Source organism: Callithrix jacchus, chromosome 2, assembly GCF_049354715.1.
Source record: "Callithrix jacchus isolate 240 chromosome 2, calJac240_pri, whole genome shotgun sequence".
Classification (NCBI taxonomy): Eukaryota; Metazoa; Chordata; class Mammalia; order Primates; family Cebidae; genus Callithrix; species Callithrix jacchus.
Window position 1 is genome coordinate 11,212,777 of NC_133503.1, and position 23,665 is coordinate 11,236,441.

At 51.6% G+C, this 23,665-nt stretch overlaps 1 protein-coding gene across 34 annotated transcripts in view; it reads left to right on the plus strand.

The window, feature by feature from the left end:
• The first annotated feature begins 745 nt into the window (after positions 1 to 745).
• DTX2 (deltex E3 ubiquitin ligase 2) overlaps positions 746 to 23,665 on the plus strand; it is a 47,757-nt gene continuing 24,837 nt past the window's right edge. For 2 of the 34 annotated variants that reach the window (XM_078355347.1, XM_078355390.1), the window contains exons 1-6: positions 746 to 873; positions 2,428 to 2,691; positions 5,259 to 6,016; positions 7,136 to 7,233; positions 18,113 to 18,469; positions 20,870 to 21,509. In XM_078355347.1, coding sequence (XP_078211473.1) covers positions 7,143 to 7,233; positions 18,113 to 18,469; positions 20,870 to 21,509 — 1,088 coding nt within the window. In that variant the 5' untranslated portion in view covers positions 746 to 873; positions 2,428 to 2,691; positions 5,259 to 6,016; positions 7,136 to 7,142. Of the gene's footprint in view, positions 874 to 962; positions 1,056 to 2,427; positions 2,692 to 3,165; positions 3,279 to 5,258; positions 6,017 to 7,135; positions 7,234 to 14,630; positions 14,765 to 16,632; positions 16,737 to 18,112; positions 18,470 to 20,869; positions 21,510 to 23,665 lie in introns of those variants that run through there. The other 32 variants (XM_078355343.1, XM_078355379.1, XM_078355422.1 and 29 more) reach the window with 20 other exon arrangements.

The following is a 23,665-nucleotide window of genomic DNA, read 5'->3' on the forward strand; positions in this document are numbered from 1 at the left end:
CGCGGTGGCTCAAACCTGTAATCCCAGCACTTTGGGAGGCTGAGGTGGGTGGACCATGAGGTCAAGAGATTGAGACCATCCTGGTCAACATGGTGAAACCCCGTCTCTACTAAAAATACAAAAAATTAGCTGGGCATAGTGGCGCGTGCCTGTAATCCCAGCTACTCGGGAGGCTGAGGCAGGAGAATTGCTTGAACCCAGGAGGCGGAGGTTGTGGTGAGCCGAGATCGCGCCATTGCACTCCAGCCTGGGTAACAAGAGTCAAACTCGGTCTCAAAAAAAAAAAAAAAAAAAGAAAGAAAAGAAAAAAGAAAAAAATTTAAAACGACTGGCCTCAATGGTTCACACTTGCAACCCCAGTGCTTCGGGAGGCTGAAGCAAGGGGATCACTTGAGGCCAGGAATTTGAGATCAGCCTGAGCTACATTGCAAGACTCCCGTCTGTACAACAAATAAAAATAAAATTAAAGTTAATTTGAAAAACAAAAAAGAGAAACAGTAGCACCTGAATTGGCACCATGTATGTACTAGTAAAAACTAGTTAAAATGAAGTCAGTAACTAAAGAATAAGTGAATGAGTGAACAGGCGAAGGAAGAAAACATAGACCAGAGCAGGTGCGCCTTGGGTTGAGCCCCTCCCCTTGCGTCCGGCCCCTTGCCCGCCCCTGGGCCCCTCCGGGACTACATTTCCCGGAAGCCCACGCGCCCCGGGCATGCGCAGCGGCGCGCTCGGAAGCTGCGACGCTGAGTTTCACTCTGGTTGCCTTCTCCTGAGAGTCGGAGCTGCAGCCGGAGACCTTCCGAGGCCGAGCCGAAGCTACAGCCCGAGCGCTGTGGTGCCCTCAGCCCCGTTCTCTCGTCCTCCTCAGCCTAGGTGAGAGGGCGGGCAGGCTACCTGCGCGTCGCTGGGGCGCGGGGTGGCGCGGGGAGTCGGAGCACAGCCGGGACCGGAAGGGGGCGGGCGTGGGTGTGAGGGGAGTAGACGGCCCGGGCGGCGGGGACACCCGGGGGTCCCGGGAGATCAGGGATGTCGGGGCATCGGTCTCCGGTCTCAAGGTCCTGGTGGCGGGAGTTGGGGGGACTTGGGAGGCGCCGGGAGCCTTGGACGGGACAGGGTGCCGGGTGCGAGAGGGGACGTCTGGGTGGAGGCTGAGGGGCTCCCAGGCGGAGGGGCGCGGCCCCCGGGAGTTCGGGTCGCTCGGGAGGAGCGCACCCCTTCCCACAGGACCCGGAGGAGGCGGTGACGAGATTGCCACCGGCTCTGACGAGGGGTGGGTCCTACTGGGGTCTACCTCCAGGTGAAGGGACTTACGGTCTGGGGGTTGTACTTTGGAGGAGATTGCCTTCTAACTGTGCTTCCCTGCTCTCCGGCTGGGGTCTGCCTTCTACTTTCCCAGGACCTCCTGGGTCCCTTTTGCGGGTGCGTAAGGGGTGCCAACGAAGACTTAGAACTCGGTTCCCTTTTCTGGAGTTGCGCTTTCATCGCGACTCTCAGCTAGCCGCCCTCCTCCTCCAAGCCGGCTCCGCTTCTCTAAGCGCCAACCGCGATGGAAATAAATAGCATGTGTACAAACGCCTGGACCCTTGAGAAACTCAGAATATTTCTGCATGCCCTCCTAGCTCCTCTAGCGTTAAAGAAGGCAGACTTTCTGGTAGCCACCATCCGGGCTTACCTAAGCCATCCTGACAGCAAGCCCTCTGGTTCGGTTGCTCTGTGATCTTGGCCAAATATTTACTGTCTCTGGTATGTTGATTTCCTGGATGCTTAGCTGCCAGACTGGCTTATGAAGTTCTTTTAGGGTTTTCTGTGAAAGGCCTCAGGTCAGGCACGGTGGCTCACGCCTGTAATCCCAGCACTTTGGGAGGCCGAGGTGGAAGGATCACTTGAGTCCAGGAGTTTGACACAAGCCTGAGAAATGAAGAAGATTCCTGAGATACTGTCTCTACAAAAAATTGGATGGGCCTGTTGGCACCTGTAGTCCCAGCTGTTTGGGAGGCTGCGGCAGGAGGATTGCTTGGCCCCAGGAGTTGGAGGCTGCAGTGAGCTATGATCATGCCACTGCACTCCAGCATGGGTGACAGAGGGATAACGAAACTTTTTTTTTTTTTTTTTTAAAGAAGGGCTCAGAGCTGGGTGTAGTGGCTTGTGCCTATAATCCCAGGTATTCGGGAGGCTGAGGCAGGAGAGTTGCTTGAACCTGGGAGGTGGAGGCTGCAGAGACCTGAGATCGCCCCACTGCACTCCAGCCTGGGTGACAGAGCAAGACTCCATCTCCAAAAATAAATACATAATAAAAAAATAGAAGGGCTCAGGGTTTTTTTGTTGTTGTTTGCTTTTTGTTGTTTTTCAACCATCTCCTTGATAAGTGGGTGGAGGAGGCCTTCTGCTCCACCCAGGCTACTGGAAAATAAATCTGGTGATTTTCAGTCCCCAGGCACAGCACACGGATCCAACATCTGCACCTTCGTTTTTACTAACCGCTGTTTCTCAATTTAAAACCTGATCATCATCTTCCTTGTTGGCAAAGGTGCCTTGGAAATTGTGTTGCTGAGTCAGCAAGCCTTTCAGATTTGCCCGGTTTTTGTTGTTTGTGGTTTGCATCAAGATGGGAACTCAAACAAGTCATTCCTCCTAAGGAGCTGGTGTCTTCATCCAAAAGGGACGCTTCGTGCCAGCTCTCAGGAGAAAAAGGTGAGAGCCACAGGGACTTGACCTTGCTGCCTTCTCTGTCTGGTGCAGAGAAGGTGGGGATTGGGGAGGGTGGAATTTGAGGTCTACAGGATAAACGGTCACCCTGGGAGTTAATTGTTGATTGCCACCTGTCTCAAATAAATTTCAGTGGCGTCTTGCCAGCTGCTTCTCCTGTTTAACTAGTCTTAGAAGATGCTTTCCACTTTAAGACATGCTCTATGGGATGGAAGACACAAGTCACGATTTCTGCATTTGAACTGGCAGTTTTCATTTCTTTTGTTGCATAAACCTTTACTGGGTGCCAGACAAGATCTCTGTCTTTTGGGAGCTCATTGTTTGGTGGCAAAGACAAACCACAGTCAGTGATATTGTCAGTGTGACATATACTGAGATGGGGGAAATCATAAGGCCCTCCTACCCACATCCAGGAAGGGAAGGGACGGGGGAGGGTCAGGAAGGCTTCTGGAAGGTGGTAGTTGAAGGGGATTGTGAAGGAGGAGTAGGACTTAGAAAGTGGGGCACAGTCGCCTGGGAGAGGAGTCAGCATTTGCAAAGTCATGAAGCCACCGGGACACAGCTGGGCCACTGTAAGTAGCTTAGTATGTGGTAGAGGAGGCTGGAAAAGCAGGTGGAGGGCTGAGGGGGAGGGTTATGTGGGCCGTGCCAAGACTCGGGAGCAGAAGGATTTTAGCAGAATTCCATGAGGGGCATTGTATGTATTTGTCTGAGGTGGGGTCTACTGCTATTGCCCAGGCCGGAGTGCAGTGGAGTGATCATAACCACAGCCTCAAATTCCTGGCTCGGGAGGAGCTGAGTGGCCTACCACCATACCCAACTAATATTTTAACTTTTTCTAGAGACCGTGTCTCTCTGTGTTGTCCAGGCTGGTCTCTAACTCTGTGTCGTCCAGGCTGGCCTCAAGTGATCCTCCCATCTCAGCTTCCTGGAGTGCCTGGATTACAAGCCTGAGCCGCTGTGCTTGGCCTCCTGAGGGACATTTTACAGGAGCACACTGGCACATGTAGAATGGGTTAGACTGGATTGTTCTCTTAGTGAGTCTCTTTACACCATGCCAGCTTCTTGGGGGCGGGGGTGGGGTGGGGCGGGGACGGTGCCAAGAAGGGGGAGGGGGAGAGGCAGGTGAGTGGTTTCGCCCTCAGTTGCTCATAGTCTAATGGAAGAGAGAAAATGAACAGAGAGAACTGAAAAGGACTGAAAAGGAGGTTGATCAGAGTGTGTTTCCTTTCATTCTTTTTGTTGTTGTTTTGTTTGTTTTTTGAGGCAGAGTCTCACTCGGTCACCCAGGCTGGAGTGCAGTGGCGCAATCTCAGCTCACTGCAGCTTCGCCTCCCAGGCTCCAGAGTCTCGTGCCTCAGCTCCCCAAGTAGCTGGGATTACAGGTGCACACCATCACGCCTGGCTAATTTAGAGGGTGTTTGCTTTCTGCTGGGCACATCCAGGCATCGTGGGAAGTGCTATTTAAATTGGGCCGTAAAAGGGTGGGTAAGGTGAGGACAGGGGACCAAGTGGGTGGGATTGGGGTGGAGCTGAGACGTGGGGGTAGGGACACGCTGATGCAGATGGGAGTAGCAGAGCATCACTTACACTCCACAGGGGGATCGTGCAGGGGAGGGATAGACATAGACACTCTGCAGGGGGATTGTAGAGGGGGAGGGATAGACGAGAGGGGGTGGAAGGGAAGGGCACAGGCAAATATTGTTGATAACGAGGGAGGGGCCAGACTGTGATGGGCTTTGACTGTCAGCCTGAGGAATCTGAGCTTCATTCTAGAGATCCAGGGGTGGTGTGTAAAAGACAGGATCAGAACAGTAGCTCAGGAAGCTGCTTCTTGTCCCCCGTCTTGAGACGTATCAGAGGGAGAAAGCAGAGTTGGAGAAGCCATTTGGGAGGGAGTAATGATTAAAGTGAGAGGCCTAAGGGTCCCTGCCAGGTGTTAGCAGAGAGCTACAGAGGTGAGGAGAGAGCAGGCTAGGCAGCTGCCAGGCCTGGGGAGCAGGTTGAGGAGGACTGAGTGTCTGAGGTTTTTCTCTTGGTCGCTTGGGGGAAATCCAGAGGGAAATGGAGAATGAGGAAGGAAGATGCGTTCGGCTTCAGACGTGGTGAAGGTATTAAGAGGCCAGCAGGAAATGAGGCCATGGGCTAGAGAGAAGAGCACTGATTCTTTCCCCAAATGCCTCCCGAAATTCTGTGCGCCGGGGCTCGCGCTTGGCACTTGGAGTACAAAGATGAATTCAGCAGTCCCTTTGGTGTTTGTCTTATCAGCTAAGCTGAGAACAAGATTGATTAGTACACACTCATCAGCGTCCATGCCTGACCTACTTTTCCTTATTTAGTAAGTTATTTTTAATAAATGTAGTAAGCTCTGGCAACCTAGGCACCCAAAACAAAAGCTGAGATCATGAAACAAAAGTATACATCTAATCTTTTTTTTAATTAAAAATTTTTTCTACTTTATCAGGTCCCCTTAGAACATCTAATCATTTCATTTGAACATTTTTTTCTGTTCTTATCCTGAGGTAACCCTTTCTTTTGTTTTTTTTTCTTAGGTTTTTTTGAGACAGTTTCACTCTGTCGCCTAGGCTGGAGTGTAGTGGCTCGATCTTGGCTCATTGCAACCTCCACTTCCGGGATTCATGCGATTCTCTTGCCTCAGCCTCCTGAGTAGCTGGGACTGCAGGCACATACCATCATGCCTGGCTAATTTTTTGTATTTTTTTTTTTTTTGAGTTAGAGTTTCACTCTTGTTACCCAGGCTGGAGTGCAATGGCGTGATCTCGGCTCACCACAACCTCCGCCTCCCGGGTTCAGGCAATTCTCCTGCCTCAGCCTCCCGAGTAGCTACAGGCGCGGGCCACCATGCCCAGCTAATTTTTGTATTTTTAGTAGAGACGGGGTTTCACCATGTTGACCAGGATGGTCTCGATCTCTTGACCTCGTGATCCACCCGCCTCGGCCTCCCAAAGTGCTGGGATTATAGGCATGAGCCACTGCGCCCGGCTAATTTTTTATATTTTTAGTAGAGACAGAGTTTCACCATGTTAGGATGATCTCAGTCTCCTGAGCTCATGATCCGCCTGTCTTGGCCTCCCAAAGTGCTGGGATTACAAGCATGAGCCACCTCTCCCGGCTCTCACTGCTTTTAACCTATTTTTCCGCGTTCTTTAAGGTGTCTTCTGTTGATCAGCCATTCTTTATTTTAACATAGTGAAATGTATTTTTTCGTTAGTACTCAGTTTTCTGGGTCTGGTTCGAAAAGTAATCCTCGCCTTTAAGGAGCTTACGCATTCTCCAGTGGAAGAGACAGGTAATGGCACTCAGACATCATGTGGGCATTGATTGTTAGAAGTGGCCACTTTTGCCTTCGGAGCAGGAGTGAACTTAGGAAAGATCTCACAGGGCAGAGTCTCAAGCTAGGAACTACGAGATGAGTAAATGGACAAGTGGGATGGGCATTCTCAGTGCAGGGTGAAGGGCATGAAACAGCCTGACCCACCCTGGGCATAGCCAGAAGGTCCAGATGGCAGGAGCTGAGGGTTTGAGGGGCTCAGGGCATCATGAAGACAGCTTTGGGTGATCTGTATGTAGGGGAATATTGAAGCCATGGGAACAGATCCCAAGGGTCTAGGAGAAATGGAGAGAGGAGGGGAGAGGGAGGCCAGGGCCTGATTCCCAGCTACAGAGGATGTTATCAGTGACTGGCGTGGCTCTGGGGAGCGCCTGGGGCTTCCCAGAGGTGGGTCCTGCTGGCATGCTGCCTGCTGTGCTGTTGGATGCTGTATTTTACCCTTAGGTGTTGGGTAAAGGCTGACATGTCTTCAGAGGGCAGGGCGTGTTATTGGCAAAGCTAGCCAGAGGCAAAGCACTCTCTCGCTTTTTGATAGAGACACGAGTTCAGAGAAATATTTCTCAACTGTAGGAGTATGAAAGCACAGTAATAGATGTCGGGGAGGCCACAGGGTGGGGGTCTGCAAACGATGGTCCGTCAGCCAAATCAGGCCCTCTGCCTTTTTTTTTTGAGACAGAGTCTCACTCTCTCACCCAGGCTGGAGTGCAGTGGTTCGATCTTGGCTCACTGCAACTTCAGCCTCCTGGGTTCAAGTGAATCTCCTGCCTTAGCCTCCCAAGTAGCTGGGATTACAGGTACATGCCACTATTCCTGGCTAATCTTTGTATTTTTTTGGTAGAGATAGAGTTTCACTGTGTTGGTCAGGTTAGTCTCAAACTCCTGGCCTCAAATGATCTGCCTGCCTCAGCCTCCTGAAGTGCTGGGATTACAGGCATAAGCCACTGTGTTCAGCCCCACTGCCTGATTTTGTTCATAAAGTTTTATTGGTACGCAGCCCCTCCTGTTCACACATTGTTTATCGTTGTTCTTGTTGTCTAGTGGCGGAGTTGTTGCAAAGACTTGTTCTGTCCTTTACAGGAACTGCATGTTGGCTCCAGCCATAGGGAGTTGTGGTAGCTGTGGTCACCTGGAGAGGACGTCCCTGCCACCATCGCAGTTTAGCTGGTTGTTGCTAGGTAGGTCATGGATCTAGGCCCTGCCTGCAAATCTGCAGATGTTACCATCTTTTCTGATTTTCAGGAGAAGCTGGAAATCTAGATTTTTTTTTTTTTTACGGTGAATATTCCAAATTTTAAATATCAGTTCAAGTTGTTTTTTTTTTGTTTGTTTGTTTGTTTGTTTGTTTTGTTTGTTTGTTTTTTAAAGACAGGGTTTCACTGTGTTAGTCAGGCTGGTCTTGAACTCCCGACCTCAGGTGATCCGCCCGCCTTGGCCTCCAAAGTGTTTGGATTACAGGTGTGAGCCACCACGCCCGGCCAGCTCAAGTTTTAAAAGCCAAACCTTAGTAGCCCAAGCAAAACACATCTATAGGCCAGTTTGTCTGGCATCAGTCTGTCTTGGTGGGGAAGGACAGGAACCCTGGAAGCAGATTTGGGTTTTCTCAGTCCCTGGATATCCTTCCACTAGCCACATGTTTCCTTGTGACTCAATTTTCTCAGCTGTGGGATGGAAATAACTGTGCAGTCACCTGCTTCCCCAGTTGTGAGGACCAACGAGAATTACTAGTAAGGTGGAAGGACTAAGCACAGAGCCTGGTGCATGCTAAACCTTTACCTGGTAGCCACTGGTGTTATTTTTTAAATTTATTTTATTTAATCAATTTATTTATTTAATTTTTTGGAGATGGAGTTTCGCTCTTGTTGCCCAGGCTGGAGTGCAGTGGTGCAATCTCTGCTCACTGCAACCTCCACCTCATAGATTCTAGAGATTCTTTTGCCTCAGCCTCCTGAGTAGCTGGGATTACAGGCACCCACCACCACACCTGGCTAATTTTTGTATTTTTAGTAGAGATGGGCTTTCACCATGTTGGCCAGGCTGGTCTTGAACTCCTGACCACAAGTGATCTGTCTGCCTCAACCTCCCAGAATGCTGGGATTACAGGTGTGAACCACCACGCCTGGACAGATTTGTACCTCTTTTCGGTGATCTGCCAAGATCCACATTGCCCTGGGGGGCTGTGATGAGGTCCAGGGTCTGCCCAATGTTTGTCTGATAGGAACTCTGCAGGAAGAGCTTGATCAGGTTTAGGTAATAGGGCTGCTTCTGGCAATAGAGCTTCAGCAGGTGGTAGATACCTGCTTCCAGAAGGATAGCACCATTAATGGCATCCAAACCCATGCCTGGCTTCTGGGGGGTGAATCCATGATGTCACCTGCCACCAGGAAGAAAGCTTGCAGCAGTTCCAGACACCAGCCGCAGTCAGGGCCTGCTCCACCAGCTCCTGGGACGTTACTAGCACTGTCAAAGCCCAGTGATACTTGCCTCCAGTGGCATTGCACTCCAGGACCTCCTGGAGCTGGACAATAGCATCTCCTGGCTCTAGGTGGCCCACCTCATCCTCTGTCAGCGCTCTAATGATCTTCGAGAAGTTCTGAACAAAATCCTGCTTTTCTTGGGCATAAACATCTGATTATTGTCCCCATTCATTCTGAGGGAGGAGCAAAGGGCTCTGTTCCTGGATTCAGGTTCCCGTTCCACTTTTTTTTTTTTTTCGATATGGAGTCTCACTCTGTCACCCAAGCTGGCAGGCTAGAATGCAGCGGCGAAATCTCGGCTCACTGCAACCTCTGCCTCCCAGGTTCAAGTGATTCTCCTACCTCAGCCTCCTGAGTAGCTGGAACTACAGGTGCATGCCACTACACCCAGCTAATTTTTGTATTTTTAGTAGAGACGAGGTTTCACTGTATTGGCCAGGCTGTTCTCGAGCTCCTGAGCTTGTGGTCTGCCTGCCTCAGCCTCCCAAAGTGCTGAGATTACAGACATGAGCCATCGTGCCCGGCTGGGCTGTTATGTATGTATGTATGTATTTATTTATTTACTTTGAGATGGTTGTGCTCTTGTTGCCCAGGCTGGAGTTCAATGGCACAATCTTGGCTTACCACAACCTCCACCTCCCAGGATCAGGCAGTTCTCCTGCCTCAGTCTCCTGGGTAGCTGGTATTACAGGTGCCCGCCACCACGCCTGGCTAATTTCAAATTTTTAGTAAAGACAGGTTTCTGCATTTTGGTCAGGTTGGTCTTGAACTCCCAACCTCAGGTGATCTGCCTGCCTCATCCTCCCAAAGTGTTGGGATTACAGGCATGAGCCACTGCACCTGGCCTGTTATTTTTTTTTTAGAAGAGACCGAGTCTTGCTCTATTGCCTAAGTCGGAATGTAGTGGCACAGTCATAGCTCACTGCAACCTTGAATCCCGGGTTCAAAGCAGTCCTTCTCCCTCAGCCAGCCAAAGTGCTGGGATTACAAGGTTTGAGCCACTGCACCAGGCCTGCTCTTAGTATTACACATCCACTGCTGTCCCCATTACTCCTCCACTTTGGCCTATGGGTAGGCCCGTAAACCAGGGCTCTGCCCTCTGGCTGGTTATAGGTGGTTAGATTGCTCTTGTCCACCCAGGAGCCAGTGGGTTCTTGGTTCTGGAGAAGCTGGTTGACCACAAGGGAATTGTAGGTTACTGGAGCCTGCACCATGGGTGCCCTTTGGAAGGTTCTTCTCTGGCCTGTCCCCAGAGGACTCATCAGGCCCCAGCCAGAAGAGTTGTCACTTCCCTTCCAGCCACCCACTGTGCAAGGGACAAATCACATACTAGTTTTGTGTCATCTCTCAGTAGGATGTGGGAGGCACCAGCTTGAGTGATCTCTTTACAAGCAAAGCCCCATCTCGCTGTGCTCACAGGACCACTGTAATAGGAATGTGGATGGTTTGCTCTTCCATTTTTTGGAACTCAGGGATGGGGGGATGTGTCTGTTGTCAGGGAGGTACCATTTTAAGTTGACAGGGCCTGATATTAGTGAAACGGAACTGGGACAGCAGCAGCCATTTAAAGTGATGATGGTAAGACACAGGGGTGGTAGTGGTTTGGTTTATTCTTAGGACCTTTTACAAATGTTTGGCATTTTAAGGAGAGGGGTTTTTTTGGTTTTTGTTGTTTTTTTTCTTGAGGCTTATGTTGCGTAGGCTGGAGTGCAATGGCGTCGTTCTCAGCTCACTGCAGTCTCTGCCTTCTGGGTTCAAGGGATTCTCCTGTCTCAGCCTTCCAAGTAGCTGGGATTACAGGCACATGCCACCATGCCCAGCTAAGTTTTATATTTTTAGTAGAGATGGTATTTTACCATGTTGGCCAAGCTGGTCTCAAACTCCTGGCCTCAGGTGGTCTGCCCACCTCAGCCTCCCGGAGTGCTGGGATTGCAGGCAGGAGTGACCACACCTGGCCAGGACAGGTTTTTTCCCTGATAACGGAAGTGATACTTTCTTGCTTTAGAAAATGTGAAAAGTTTAGCAACATAAGGAAGTCAGACAAAAGGTATCCTATATATGAAGAAGAAAAGAAGCAAGTAAAAAAAACGTCTCCTTTTGTTTCCCTACTCAAAGACAGCTGTTAATATTCTATTGGTTTCTGTGGCGTTGCCCTGTTTTCCATAATAGAAACAGTGCTGTGGTGAGTATCTTCACATCAGAATTCTTCTGTAATCTTCTTAAGTTAGGGTCTTAATTATTCGATCAAAGGAAGTGGACTTTTTTAAACCTCTTGATATATATATTACCAAATTGGTTTTTTCCCCCTTTTTTTAATCAACAGAGATTGGGGGTTTCTCCGTGTTGCCCAGGCTGGTCTTGACCTCCTGGCCTCAAGCGATCTGTTGCCTCAACCCCTGAGTAGTTAAGATTACAAGTGTGAGCCATGATGCTCAGCCACTGATTTTAACCTGCATGTTTTAAACAAAATTTCTTGTAGGACATTTCCTTGACATGTTTGTGTCAGGATTCGACTCTATGTCTCTGGAGAGGCTTTCTAACAAAGCATCTCCCGTAGGGTGGCCGTCTGCACTATGAAAAGGTCGTTTCTAGTTCCAGGTCGTGCCCACTGTGTCAGCTGCTGGGATGTAGAGTTTGCGACCCAGGCCGCTTGGAAAGTGCCCGAAAGAGAAACAGCTTAGAGACATAGGACCTGAACAGCGGTGTGGGTTGAGTCTGGGAAACTTGGACCATGTTGGTGGAATCAGAGCTGGGAAGAGGTGGTAAAAGTATCTCCTCTCACTGGATTCCAGCCCATGCTTCTCAGAACTCTCCCATCATGCAGACGGGCTCTGTGGCTCACATCTGTAATCCCAGCACTTTGGGAGGCCCGGATGGGTGGATCACTTGAGGCCAGGAGTTCAACCTGGCCAACATAGCGAAACCTTGTCTCTACTAAAAATTAAAAAAATTAGTCAGCTGTGGTGTGCTGCGCCCTTGTAGTTTCTGCTACTCGGGAGGCTGAGGCATGAGAATCACTTGAGCCTGGGAGGTGGAGGTTGTAGTGAGCCGAGATTGTGCCACTGCACCCCAGCCTGCGTGGTAGAGCGAGACTCTGTCTCAAATAAGAGAACTCTCCTATTTTACAAAGGAGCTTCATGATCCTTTTGAAGAAAAATAGGAATAGGGACCACCACTGTGTCAAAAACAGCATCCCACATTCCTCTCTTTCTCTTTTTTTTTTTTTTTTTTTGAGACAGTCTCACTCTGTCGCCCAGGTTGGAGCGCAGTGGCATAATCTTGGCTCACTGCAACCTCCACCTTCCGGGTTCAAGTGATTCTCCTTCCTCAGCCTCCCAACTAGCTGAAATTACTTGGCCACCCACCACCACACCCAGCTAATTTTTGTATTTTTTTAGTAGAGACGGGGTTTTGCCATGTTGGCCAGGCCGGTCTCAAACTCCTGACCGCAGGTGATCCTCCCACCTTGGCCTCCCAAAGTGCTGGGATTATAGGTGTGAGCCACTGCGCCTGGTCACATCCCACATTTCTATGTTTTAGTTTTAGTTTAGTTTAGTTTCTTTCTTTTTTTTTTTTTTTTAAGAGATTGGGTCTTGCTACGTTGCCCAGGCTGGTCTCAAACTCCTGGCCTCAAGTGATCCTCCCAGAGTGCTGAGATTACAGGTGTGTGCCGCTACTCTCAGCCTATTTTACATGTTGATGGACAGCATATGATCACATGTATGAGAGAACTTTTTCTCACTGCCTGAATCATAGGCCCTAGAGAGGGAGACATAACTGCCCTGTGGCTTTCTTTTTTTTCTTCTTTTTTTTTTTTTTTGAGACAGAGTTTCACTCTTGTTGCCCAGGCTGGAATGCAGTGGTGTCATCTCAGCTCACCGCAACCTCTGCCTCCTGGGTTTAAGCAAGTCTCCTGCCTTGGCCTGCCGAGTAGCTGGGATTACAGGCATGCGCCACCACACCCAGCTGAGTTTTGTATTTTTAGTAGAGATGGGGTTTCACCATATTGGCCAGGATGGTCTCCATCTGACCTCGTGATCCACCCGCCGTGGCCTCCCAAAGTGCTGGGATGACAGGCGTGAGCCGCCGTGCCCAGCCAGAATGCCTGTTTAAAATCTGCATTGAAGACCATCTTCCCAGAGGCCACAAAATGCAGTGAATCCGAGTGTGTGGCTCCCCTGCCCCGGGGCTCACAGTTGGGCAGGATGATTTCCACTCAGATTCTTGTGCCAGCAGCACAGATCTTGTTCTAAAGCTTTTCTAAATCCCCTGAGACTAGAAAGGCTTTTGGATAGTTTTCCCTTTGTCTTTTGGATGAAAGCACGTCTCCTGTAGAACAGCAGCATTCCGTGGCGCCTCAGCCACGGTCCTGTGGACAGGGGTTGGCAACAAAATCTGAGGAGAGAACGCGAGGGCAAAGCAAGGGTGGCTTTCCTGGTCTCAGTTGTTGATAATTAAAAAAAACTGTGATCATCAAAAAGTTGTGTGAGTATTATAGAACATTTGCAAGTACAGAAGCTGGTAAAGAAAAAGTAGGTCAGGCGCAGTGCCTCATGCCTGTAATCCCAGAACTTTGAGATGCCAAGGTGGGCGGATCACTTGAGGTCGGGAGTTCGAGACCAGCCTGTCCAATGTGGTGATACCCCGTCTCTACTAAAAATACAAAAATTAGCGGGGTGTGGTGGTGCGTGCCTGTAGTCCCAGCTACTTGGGAGGCCGAGGTGGGAGAACTGCTTGAACCTGGGAGGTGGAGGTTACAGTGAGCTGAGGTCGCATCCCTGTGCTCCTGCCTGGGCAACAGAGCAAGACTCCATCTCAGAAAGAAAAAAAAAGAAGAAATACCCCATAATTCTTTAATTCTAGTGATGTTTTAGTGTTGTTCTTTCTAGACTTTTAATTTTTAATTATTTATTTTTATGAGACTGGTCTCTTTCTGTTACCTGTGCTGGAATGCAGTAGTGTAGTCACAGCTCACTGCAGCCTCAACCTCCAGGGCTCAAGCAATCCTCCCACCTCAGCCTCCTGAGTAGCTGATACTACAGGCACGCACCACCACACATGGCTAATTTTTGTATTTTTTTTTTTTTTGTAAAGATGCGGTTTTGCCGTGTTGGCCAGGCTGGTCTCATATTCCTGGGCTCAAGCGATCTGCCCGCCTTGGCCTCCCAAAGTGCTGGGATTACAAGCATGAGCCACTGCACCCAGCCCTTTCTTTCATTTTTTAAGACTGATTTGTATTCCATCATTAGAATGTTCCATAATTGGTGTAAGAATTCCCTTATTGTAAAGTGTTTAGGCTGTCTCCAAATTGAGGCTTTTTCCCAAGGCTAATTATAATACTAATAATTTTCATAATGAAGAACATCCTAAATCACCCACATCATTAGGAGCTGAAGCAAATTAGGTTTTTGAACTTCAGCTAAGTAATGGCTGAGCCGAGGCTGCTGCAGAGCCTGCTGCACCGGCATGCTGCTGTGTTGTGTATAATTGCTGGGTTCAAGGGGAACGCAGTGGGTGTTTCTGGGCAGTGGCTCAAAGGCGCCTGTGCCCTCAGAGCAGAAGGTTCACCTCTCCTTTGGTGTTTCTGAGCCTCTGGGATATTGGGCACCTGAAGAGCTGCAGCCCCAGCTCTGCCCTCAGGGAGTTTCTGTTTTGCTGGGGAGAAGGCCACTGAAACCAGGGAGTGCAGCTGTGCTTGCGTAAGTGGCCTGTGCCAAGAGCAGGTGGAGCCAGCCCACTCTGGCGAGGGTGCTGGTCAGAGGGCCCAGGAGAGGGGACGCCATGGTGGGTCTGGAAGGATGGGTGTGTTTGCTTGGGAGCTGGTATAGAGGAAGGATCAAATTGCTAGGAGGCGGTAAGTCTCTTGGAATGTTCTGGAACTTTCTAGAATTAGATATGACTGGATATAAGGTATCAATGGTGGAGGGCTTGGTGTGAGTAGGAACAGTGGCTGGTCATGGAGGGGCTTGTGTGCCTGGTACTCCTCCTCTGGAGTCTCCAATACCCTTCTAGGGCTTGGGCCGTGGCACCCCCTCCATTGGGGAGGCTGCATGCCTTCGTGGAAGGTTTTTGCTGAAGTTCTCGCCTGTATTTCCCAGGCTGTTCTGCAGAGTTGAGAGAGTTGGTTCATCCTGGCCGTGAGGACATGTTGGGACATACCCCGTGTGCCGATGATGGAGGCAGCCCTGGGTGCCGGAGAGATGAGTGACACCCAGGAGTAATTGCTTGGAAGGTAGTCCTCTGATTTGTACCTCATTGTGGTTACAGACACTTCTAATTGAAGACACTGAGCTGAGCCCTCTTACCCGCCTGCCCGACGGCACCCCAGGTCTGATCCTTTGGGTTGGGTTGTGGGCTTTTGTTGGAGGAATTGGCAGCTCTGTGGCGGGCCTGGCACCCACAGGTGTGTTCGGAGTTGTTGCAGGCCTGACTCACCTGTATTCTCATGCTATGTACTCAGGGCCTCCCTTGCGGCCATTCCTCCCTGAGACGGAAAGGGTGGGCAGGTGCTGGGGGTGAGGGGCCAGGAGAGGCAGGGAGGCCACAGTGGGCTGACTCTGCTGTATGCCTGGTGCTGCGTGTGAGCACCTTACACACACCTGCCTGTCTAATCCCCATGAAAAGCACTTAGGATACATGTTGTTAACTCCATTTTCCCAAAGAAAGCAAGTTTGGAGAGCTTAGATACTTCCATCAAGATGATTCAACAGCCAGACATGGCAGCGCATGTCTAGTCTCAGCTGGGTGACAGAGTGAGACCCCTGTCTCTACAAAAAATTAAGAGATCAGTTGAGTGTGGTGGCACATGCCTGTAATCCCAGCTACTCGGGAGGCTGAGGCAGGAGGACGGCTTTAACTCAGGAGGTTGTGAGGCTGCAGTGAGTGGTGATCATGCCACTGCACTCTAGCCGCCTGGGTGACGGAGCGAGACTTGGACTCTAAAAAATAAATAAAGGTCACCTTTTATTAAGTAGTATATGTGTGATCTTGAGTTGTTCACTCAAGATCACACATACACTAAGAGGCAGCACAGAGAGCATACCCAGGTCAGTCTGGCTCTAAGGCCCATTTCCTTATCAAGGAAGGCTCAGTGTGAACTTCCCCTTGGGCTTCACTTACTGGCCCTGCTGAAAGAGGGGGAAAAGGAAAGGAGAGAAGGACTGGCCTCTCTGGAGCACTGCACACACTCATTGTGACAACATGCCCATGCGGGACCCTGGCCAGTAGGGCCCCCACTGATACAATCTGGTCCCCTCAAGCACACACATCATGTTTTATCCCGGTTTTGCCAGTGAGGAGACTGACACCCAGATAGTTACAGTGACGTTCTCATAGTCGCATGGCTCATAAGACTGGAACCCTGGGCTTCTGCTGTGGTCCCAGACTGCACCACCCCATCAAGGTTTCAGTGAGGGTCAGACCACCTGCCCTGGAAGGGGGACCGATCTGGAGCCGCCTCTGAGAAGAAGCAGTCATGGGCTCTGGCATCGGCATGCACACACTTGCTGTATCATCTTAGATTTTTTTTGTTTTTTTAGAGGCGAGACCTCTGTCACCCAGGCTGGAGTGCCTGGGGATTATGGCTTACTGCAGCCTCCAACTCCTGGGCTAAAACCATCCTTCTGCCTCAGCCTCTCGAGTAGCTGGGACTATTAGGTGTGCCTCTGCACTTGGCTAATTTTTAAATTTTCTACAGAGATGAGATCTGACTATGTTGCCCAGGCTAGCCTCAAACTCCTGGGCTCAAGCGACCCTCCTGTCCCAGCCTCCCTAAACACTGGCATTATAGGTGTGAGCCACTACACCCAGTCCCCTCAACCTCTTTTAGCCTTAGTTTCCTGTCCATAAGTGGGAGAAGCATCACCTTGTCAGTCTGTGCAGCTTACAGGAGACAAGTCCATTTGATGTTGGACCCTTTTCTTGCACTCCAACAGCCGGTGGCCTGAGGGTGGCCACCATGTGGGGCATTTGCAGGCCTCTTCTCATTCACACAGCTGCAGGTACTGAGTGGAATCATTGTCCACATTCACTCTGTCATTCTGAGGCAGTGTATAGAACATTCTAGAACACTCACCACATGGCATGTCCCTGCTGGGTGCTGGCATTGCAGCTGTGAACAAGGCAGGCTTGGGGTTGCTGCCACCTGGGGAGGGGCAGAAAGACCGTAGTCACAGTCACGTGTGGACGCAGTCACTAGGGTTCTGGTTGGTGCTGTGGAAGGGGCAGAGGGCATGTGATGGGTCATCCTGAGTGACTCAAGCTGGGACTGGAGGATGTGGAGTGTTCACAAGGGAAGGGGGTGGCCTGGAGTGACTGGGAGGAGAAGGTCTCAGGAGGTGGGGAGCTCAGGATGTGGGGAAGAGCTCCCTGGGCCTGGTGGCTGGTCAGCAGGAGCCAGGCAGGGAAATGGGTGCAGAGAGCCTTCGAGAGGCCAGAGGGGGTGATTGGGTGTCCATCTAGGGCTTCCTTTGTGGTCAATGATACTTCCAGGGCACCCTGGAGACATGAGGAGCTGGCACCTGTGTTGCAGGTCCCAGCTCTACCTCTGCCTCATGGGTGTCCCAAAACCTCTGCGTCTTTCCAAGACATGACGGGTTCTCATCTTCAGCACGGGGGGTGCTAATAGGGAGGCTGAGGTGGGTGGATCACCTGAGGTCAGGAATTTGAGACCAGCCTGGCCAACATGGTGAAACCTCGTCTCTACTAAAAATACCAAATTTAGCCAGGTGTGGTGGTATGAGCCTGTAGTCCCAGCTACTCAGGAGGCTGAGGCAGGAGAATCATTTGAACCCATCCAGGAGGCGGAGGTTGTAGTGAGCTGAGATTGCCCTATTGCACTCCAACCTGGGTGACAAGAGTGAAACTCTGTCTCAAAAAAAAAAAAAAAAACCACCATGCAGGATGAAATGATATACTTAGCAGTTGGGTCAGAGGGGAATTACCAGGAGCAAGAAAAACGCTGGGCTGGTGACTAGCACCCAGAATTTCTACTGCTCTTTCTTCCGGGGCCTGTGCAGAGATAGGTAGGCTGCAGGATTGACTCTGGACTCTTCCTGGCTGCCAGAGCAGAGAGGCAGGATCAGGTACTTGATTCATGATGCCCTTAAGGTGTTAGGGGAGGAAAAGCAGCCTTGAGACCAGGAGGGGGGGCTCACGCCTGTGATCCCAGCACTTGAGAAGGTTGAGGCGAGAAGATCCCTGAGGCTAGGAGTTTGAGGCCAGCCTGGGCCACAGACATTGTCTCTATGAAAAGTAAAAAAGTCAGCTGGGTGTGGTGGCAAATGCCTGTTGTTCCAGCTGCTCTGGAGGCTGAGGTGTGAGGATTGTTTGAGCCTGGGGTTTGAGGCTGCCGGGAGCCAAGATCGCACTGCTGCACTCCAGCCTGGGTGACTGAGACCCTCAGTCTCAAATTTTTTTTTTTGGATATAGGATCTCACTCTGTACCCAGTGACTCTGTACCCAGAGTGAGATTCTACATCCAAAAAAAAATTAGCTTTGGAAAAACCTGTTTTCCCCTGCACTGAGCCTGATGCAGGGCTACTGATGTGCATTGGTAACTACATGTCTGTCCTGTTCACAGAACCGCCGGAGGCACCGGGCAATGACCCCGGGACTCCAGGCCAGAGGAGTCTGAAGCCGTTTGGGAAAGCAGCAGGACTCCTTGGGAAGATGGCCATGGCCCCAGGCCCTTCCCTGGTGCAGGTGTACACTGGCCCCGTGGCTGTGGCCGTGTGGGAGTGGCAGGATGGGCTGGGCACCTGGCACCCTTACAGCGCCGCTGTCTGCAGCTTCATCGAGCAGCAGTTTGTCCAGCAGAAGGGACAGCGCTTCGGGCTCGGGAGCCTGGCCCACAGCATCCCCTTGGGCCAGGCAGACCCCTCGCTGGCTCCTTACATCATCGACCTCCCCAGCTGGACCCAGTTCCGCCAGGATACCGGTAAGACACTGTCTGCCTCTCACAGATACTTGGGCGCCGCACCTCCTTTCCCACAGCCTCTGTGCTAGCTGTTGGGGTAGTGGATGTGACCTACAGAGCTTCTTCCCTATCTCTGCAGCACACCTGGTGGGTGGGCGCTGTGATTGGGAACCTCTCCCACCTTGATTGAGTGCAGCTCACAGTGGGAGAGGTGCTGTGGGAGTCCCTTCCCCATGTCTTCCAAAGCAGAGATGCCTGCCCCAATGCAGAGGTTGCAGGGTCTCTTTGGCAGGCAGACCAGCATGGAGGTGGTGCACCGTGAGAATTCAGAGGGCCCTGCCCCAATGCCCAATGGCTGTGTGCCCTGGGCAGGCCACTGCATCCCTCTGCATGTGTGCTTTTCTGCTTTTTGGTCTGCGATGAGTTTTGATCTTTTTTTTTTCTTTCTGAGAGGTAGTCTCACTCTCGCCCATGCTGGAATGTAGTGGCATGATCTTGGCATTGCAACCCCTGCCTGCCAGGTTCAAGTGATTCTCCTGCCTCAGCCTCTCTAGGATTACGGGCGTACACTACCACACCTGGCTAATTTTTTTTTTTTTTGAGACAGAGTCTCGCTCTGTCACCAGGCGCCAGGCTGGAGTGCAGTGGCGCAATCTCAGCTCGCTACAACTTCCCGGATTCAAGCAATTCTCCTGCCTCAGCCTCCCAAGTAGCTGTGATTGCAAGCATGTGCCACCACACCTGGCTAATTTTGTATTTTTAGTAGAGTTGGGGTTTCTCCATGTTGGCCATGCTGGTCTCGAACTCCTGACCTCAGGTGATCCTCCCGCCTCAGCCTCCCAAAGTGCTGGGATTACAGGCGTGAACCACCGCACCTGAACCTGCAGTGTGTTTTGATCAGTATTATTGAGAATGAGGCCACAGTTTTCTCTTAGAGCCGTCCCTTCCTCTAATCTGATGGTTGTCACTGGGGATGATTTGTCCACAGGGCCATCTGCTGACAATGTTTGGAGACATTGTTGGTTGTCACAGCTGAGCGGGTGGGAGGTGGGGGTGCTCCTGGCATCTGGTGGGTGGAGGCCGGGGAGGCTGCTCGCCATCCTGCGGCCCACAAGGCCCTGCAATAAGGAATTACTGGCCCAGAGTGTTACAGTGCTTAGACCTGAGAAACTGTTTTTTTTTTTTTGTTGTTGTTGTTTTCAATCTTAATTTTAAGAACAGGTTTTCTTCGGGGTATTTGTTTTGTTATGCTTTGATTTTTGTAGAGACAGGGTCTCCCTGTCTCCCCATGTTGCCCAGGCTGGTCTTCAGCTCCTGAGCTCGTGATCCTCCTGCTTTGGCCTCCGAGAGTGTTGGGATTACAGGCTTAAGCCACCACGCCCAGCCCTGGAAACTGTGTTACTCTTTGTCAGGAGTGTCTAGAGAAAACTGTGAAACTGACTGTCAGTCAGACCCCACGTCCTCGCCTTCGTGGTGTGTGAAGTCAACTGAGAAAGATAGCAGACAGGCTAAATAATAACGCGAAAATTGTATATTGTGCTGGAGAGCAGGGAGTGCTGATTGGGGAATGAAAGTGGCAGGTGTTGTAGAGGCTGATTTGAAGTTAGCTGGGTGTAGGGGTATGTGCCCATAGTCCCAGCTATTTGGGAGGCTAAGGCAGGAGGATTGCTTGAGCCCAGGAGGTCAGGGTGGCAGTGAACTATGATCACATCACTGCACTGCAGCCTGGGTGACAAAGGGTGACCCTGTCTCTAAAAATAAATAAATCAACAAATAGCAGCGTGACTGTGTACCTACTGTGTTCCTATTTGCTTATGTTGGCTGTTGAAAAGAGAATTTGAAGTTGGGCATGGTGGCGCATGCCTGTAGTCCCAGCTACTTGGGAGGCTGAGGCATGAGAATCTCTTGAACCCAGGAGGGAGAGGTTGCAGTGAGCTGAGATCGCGCCATTGCACTCCAGCCTGGGCAACAAGAGTAAAACTCGAGCCGGGCACGATGGCACCTGCCCGTAGTCCCAGCTACTCAGGAGGCTGAGGTGGGAGGATCACTTGAGCCCAGGAGTTCAGGGCTGTAGTGCGCTATGCCGATCGGTGTCTGCACTAAGTTCGGCATCAATATGGTGACCTCCTGGGAGCCAGGGACCACCAGGTTGCCTAAGGATGGGTGAATCGGCCCAGGTCGGAAACAGAGCAGGTCAAAACTCCCGTGCTGATCAGTAGTGGGATCACGCCTGTGAATAGCCACTGCACTCCAGCCTGGGCAACATAGTGAGACCCCGTCTCTTAAAAAATAAAATAATAATTAAAAAAAAAATTAAGAGTAAAACTCTCTCAAAAAAAAAAGAGAAAGAAAAAGAATTTGGTCATTCCATGTGTTCTGGGAGTGCTAGCAGACTAACCTTTCGTTTTCCTTTGAAAACAGGCACCATGCGGGCGGTGCGGAGACACCTCTTCCCCCAGCACTCAGCCCCTGGCCGAGGTGTCGTCTGGGAGTGGCTGAGTGACGATGGCTCCTGGACTGCCTACGAAGCCAGCGTCTGTGACTATCTGGAGCAGCAGGTGGCCAGGGGCAACCAGCTCGTGGACTTGGCCCCCCTGGGGTACAACTACACCGTCAACTACACCACCCACACACAGACCAACAAGACTTCCAGCTTCTGCCGCAGTGTGCGGCGCCAAGCAGGGCCCCCTTACCCGGTGACCACCATCATTGCTCCGCCGGGCCACACGGGCGTCGCCTGCTCTTGCCACCAGTGCCTCAGCGGCAGTGGGACTGGCCCCGTGTCAGGCCGCTACCGCCACTCCATGACCAGCCTCCCTGCATACCCCGCCCCCCAGCACCACCCGCACAGGACCACTTTTGCGTTTGGGACGCACCAGGCCTTCACGCCGTACAACAAACCCTCACTCTCCGGGGCCCGGTCTGCGCCCAGGCTGAACACCACCAGCCCCTGGAGCGCAGCCCCTCCCTCTCTGGGGAGCCAGCCCCTCTACCGCTCCAGCCTCTCCCACCTGGGACCACAGTTCCTGCCCCCAGGATCGTCCACCTCCAGTGCAGTCAGGTATTGTGGGTGACTGCTTCCTGTCTTGTCTGCCCTGTGTTTCCACTCTTACTTAGCTGGGAAGACTCACCCCAATTCCTGCAGGTGGGGCTCCAGCCCCCTGGGTGGTCCTTGCCATGGCATCTCATTCGCACGTGCCATGTGGGTGCCGACGTGCCATGGCTGTCCAGAGCCTACCTGACCTCTTGTACTTGAGTCCTGCTGGTCGCTGTATGGGTTAGAACCTGCAGTCTTTTCACTCACGATGGTAGGGTCCTCCATGTGGAACAGAGTTAAAGGCCTGTGTACCCCGCTCGCCAGCTGCATGGCGAGTGCTGGGCCCGAGGACACCGGGTCACTGCCTGTGCACTGACTTGTGCCAGGCCATGAAGGTGCAGAGACCAGAGCACCAACCCTTACCCCTGAGCCCCAGTTTAGTGCAGGGGCTGTCAGTGTGGTGTGAGGGACAGCAGAATGTGGAGCATGTGGCAGTGGCTGTAGGTGGCACGGGTGACCTGGCCCCCATGCTGATGCAGCCCAAACCAGAGTGTCTGGTAGAGCTCTCAGCTCCTTGAGAGGGAGATAATAATACCATGGGCCCAGTGCAGACCAGGGCAGGTGGCATTTAAAGTGAGGAGATTGGCCAGGCACAGGGGCTGACACCTGTAATGCCAACAGTTTGGGAGGCCAAGGCAGGAGGATCATTTGAGCCCAAGAGTCAGAAATCAGCCTGAGCAACATAGCAAGACCCCATCTCCACAAAAGAAACAGTTTAAAAATTAGCCAGGCATGGTGGTGCACACCGGTAATCCCAGCTACTCAGTAGGCTGAGGCCGGAGGACTGCTTGAGCCCAGGAGGTTGTGGCTGCAGTGAGCTGTGATTGTGCCACTGCACTCCAGCCCCTAGGCGACAGAGTGAGACCTTGTCATAAAAACAAAAACACAAACAAAACACCAGGTGCGGTGGCTGACGCCTGCAATGCCAGCACTTTGGGAAGCTGAGGTGGGCAGATCACCTGAGGTCAGGGGTTCGTGACCAGCCTAGCCAACATGGTGAAACCGTGTCTCTACTAAAAATACAAAAATTAGGCATTATGCTGGGCGCCTGTAATCCCGGCTACTTGGGAGGCTGAGACAGGAGAATCACTTGAACCTGGGAGGTGGAGGTTGCCGTGAGCCAAGATTGCACCACTGCACTCCAGCCTGGGCAACAAGAGAGAGAAACTCCGTCTCAAAAAAAAAAAGAAAAGAAAAAAGATGATAAAACCAGGAACCCCCTGTTTTTGGCTAAGGTGAATGCTCCGGGCTGGCCTTGCCCTCTGACTGTCTGGATGACTTGGGGATTCGTCATTCATTATTGAGAGTGTTGGGCTTGGAGCACATTTTGAGAATCCAGAGTGGTAGAGGGACAGGGCTTTCTGAGTGTGTCCTAGTTGGGGTGGTGAGGGAATGTGTGGGTGAGGGGCCGCCCTGGTCCCAGGGAGGAGAGCATCTTTTTTCTCTGTACTGGCCCTGGTCAGAATCCTGCTGCCTCCCTGCTCACCAGTCCACCCCTGCCCACCACACCCACGTTGAGGGCTGCAACTTCCCAGGGTGGTTGAGTCCTCCTTGGCAGCTTCTTAGACCTCTAGTATTTTTTCAGGCTGGGTTTTTGAGGACCCTGCCAGCTTGTGTAAGACACAGTGAGGTGCCTCCCACTCATTGGTTCGTGTCATGCGGCAGGCCCTCCTGAGCAGGCTGCCTGAGTGACCTCACTCACCCCACAACGCTCTCACTTACAGGGGAACACATCGAGGCCCATGAGGTTAGTGACACAGCCAGCAAGATTCAGCCCAGGCCTCAAGAGTAGGCTGTGTGGGGCACATGGGGGCTCTTTTTTTTTTTTTGAGACGGAGTCTCACCCTTGTAGCCCAGACTGGAGTGCAATGGTGCGATCTCGGCTCACCACAATCTCCACCTCCTGGGTTCAAGCAACTCTCTTGCCTCAGCCTCCCAAGTAGCTGGGATTATAGGCATGCACCACCATGCCTGGTCAATTTTTGTATTTTTAGTAGAAATGGGGTTTCTCCATGTTGGTCAGGTTGGTCTCAAACTCTCAACCTCAGGTGATTGGCCCGCCGGCCTCCCAAAGTGCTGGGATTACAGGCATGAGTCACTGAGCCTGGCTGGGGGCTCTT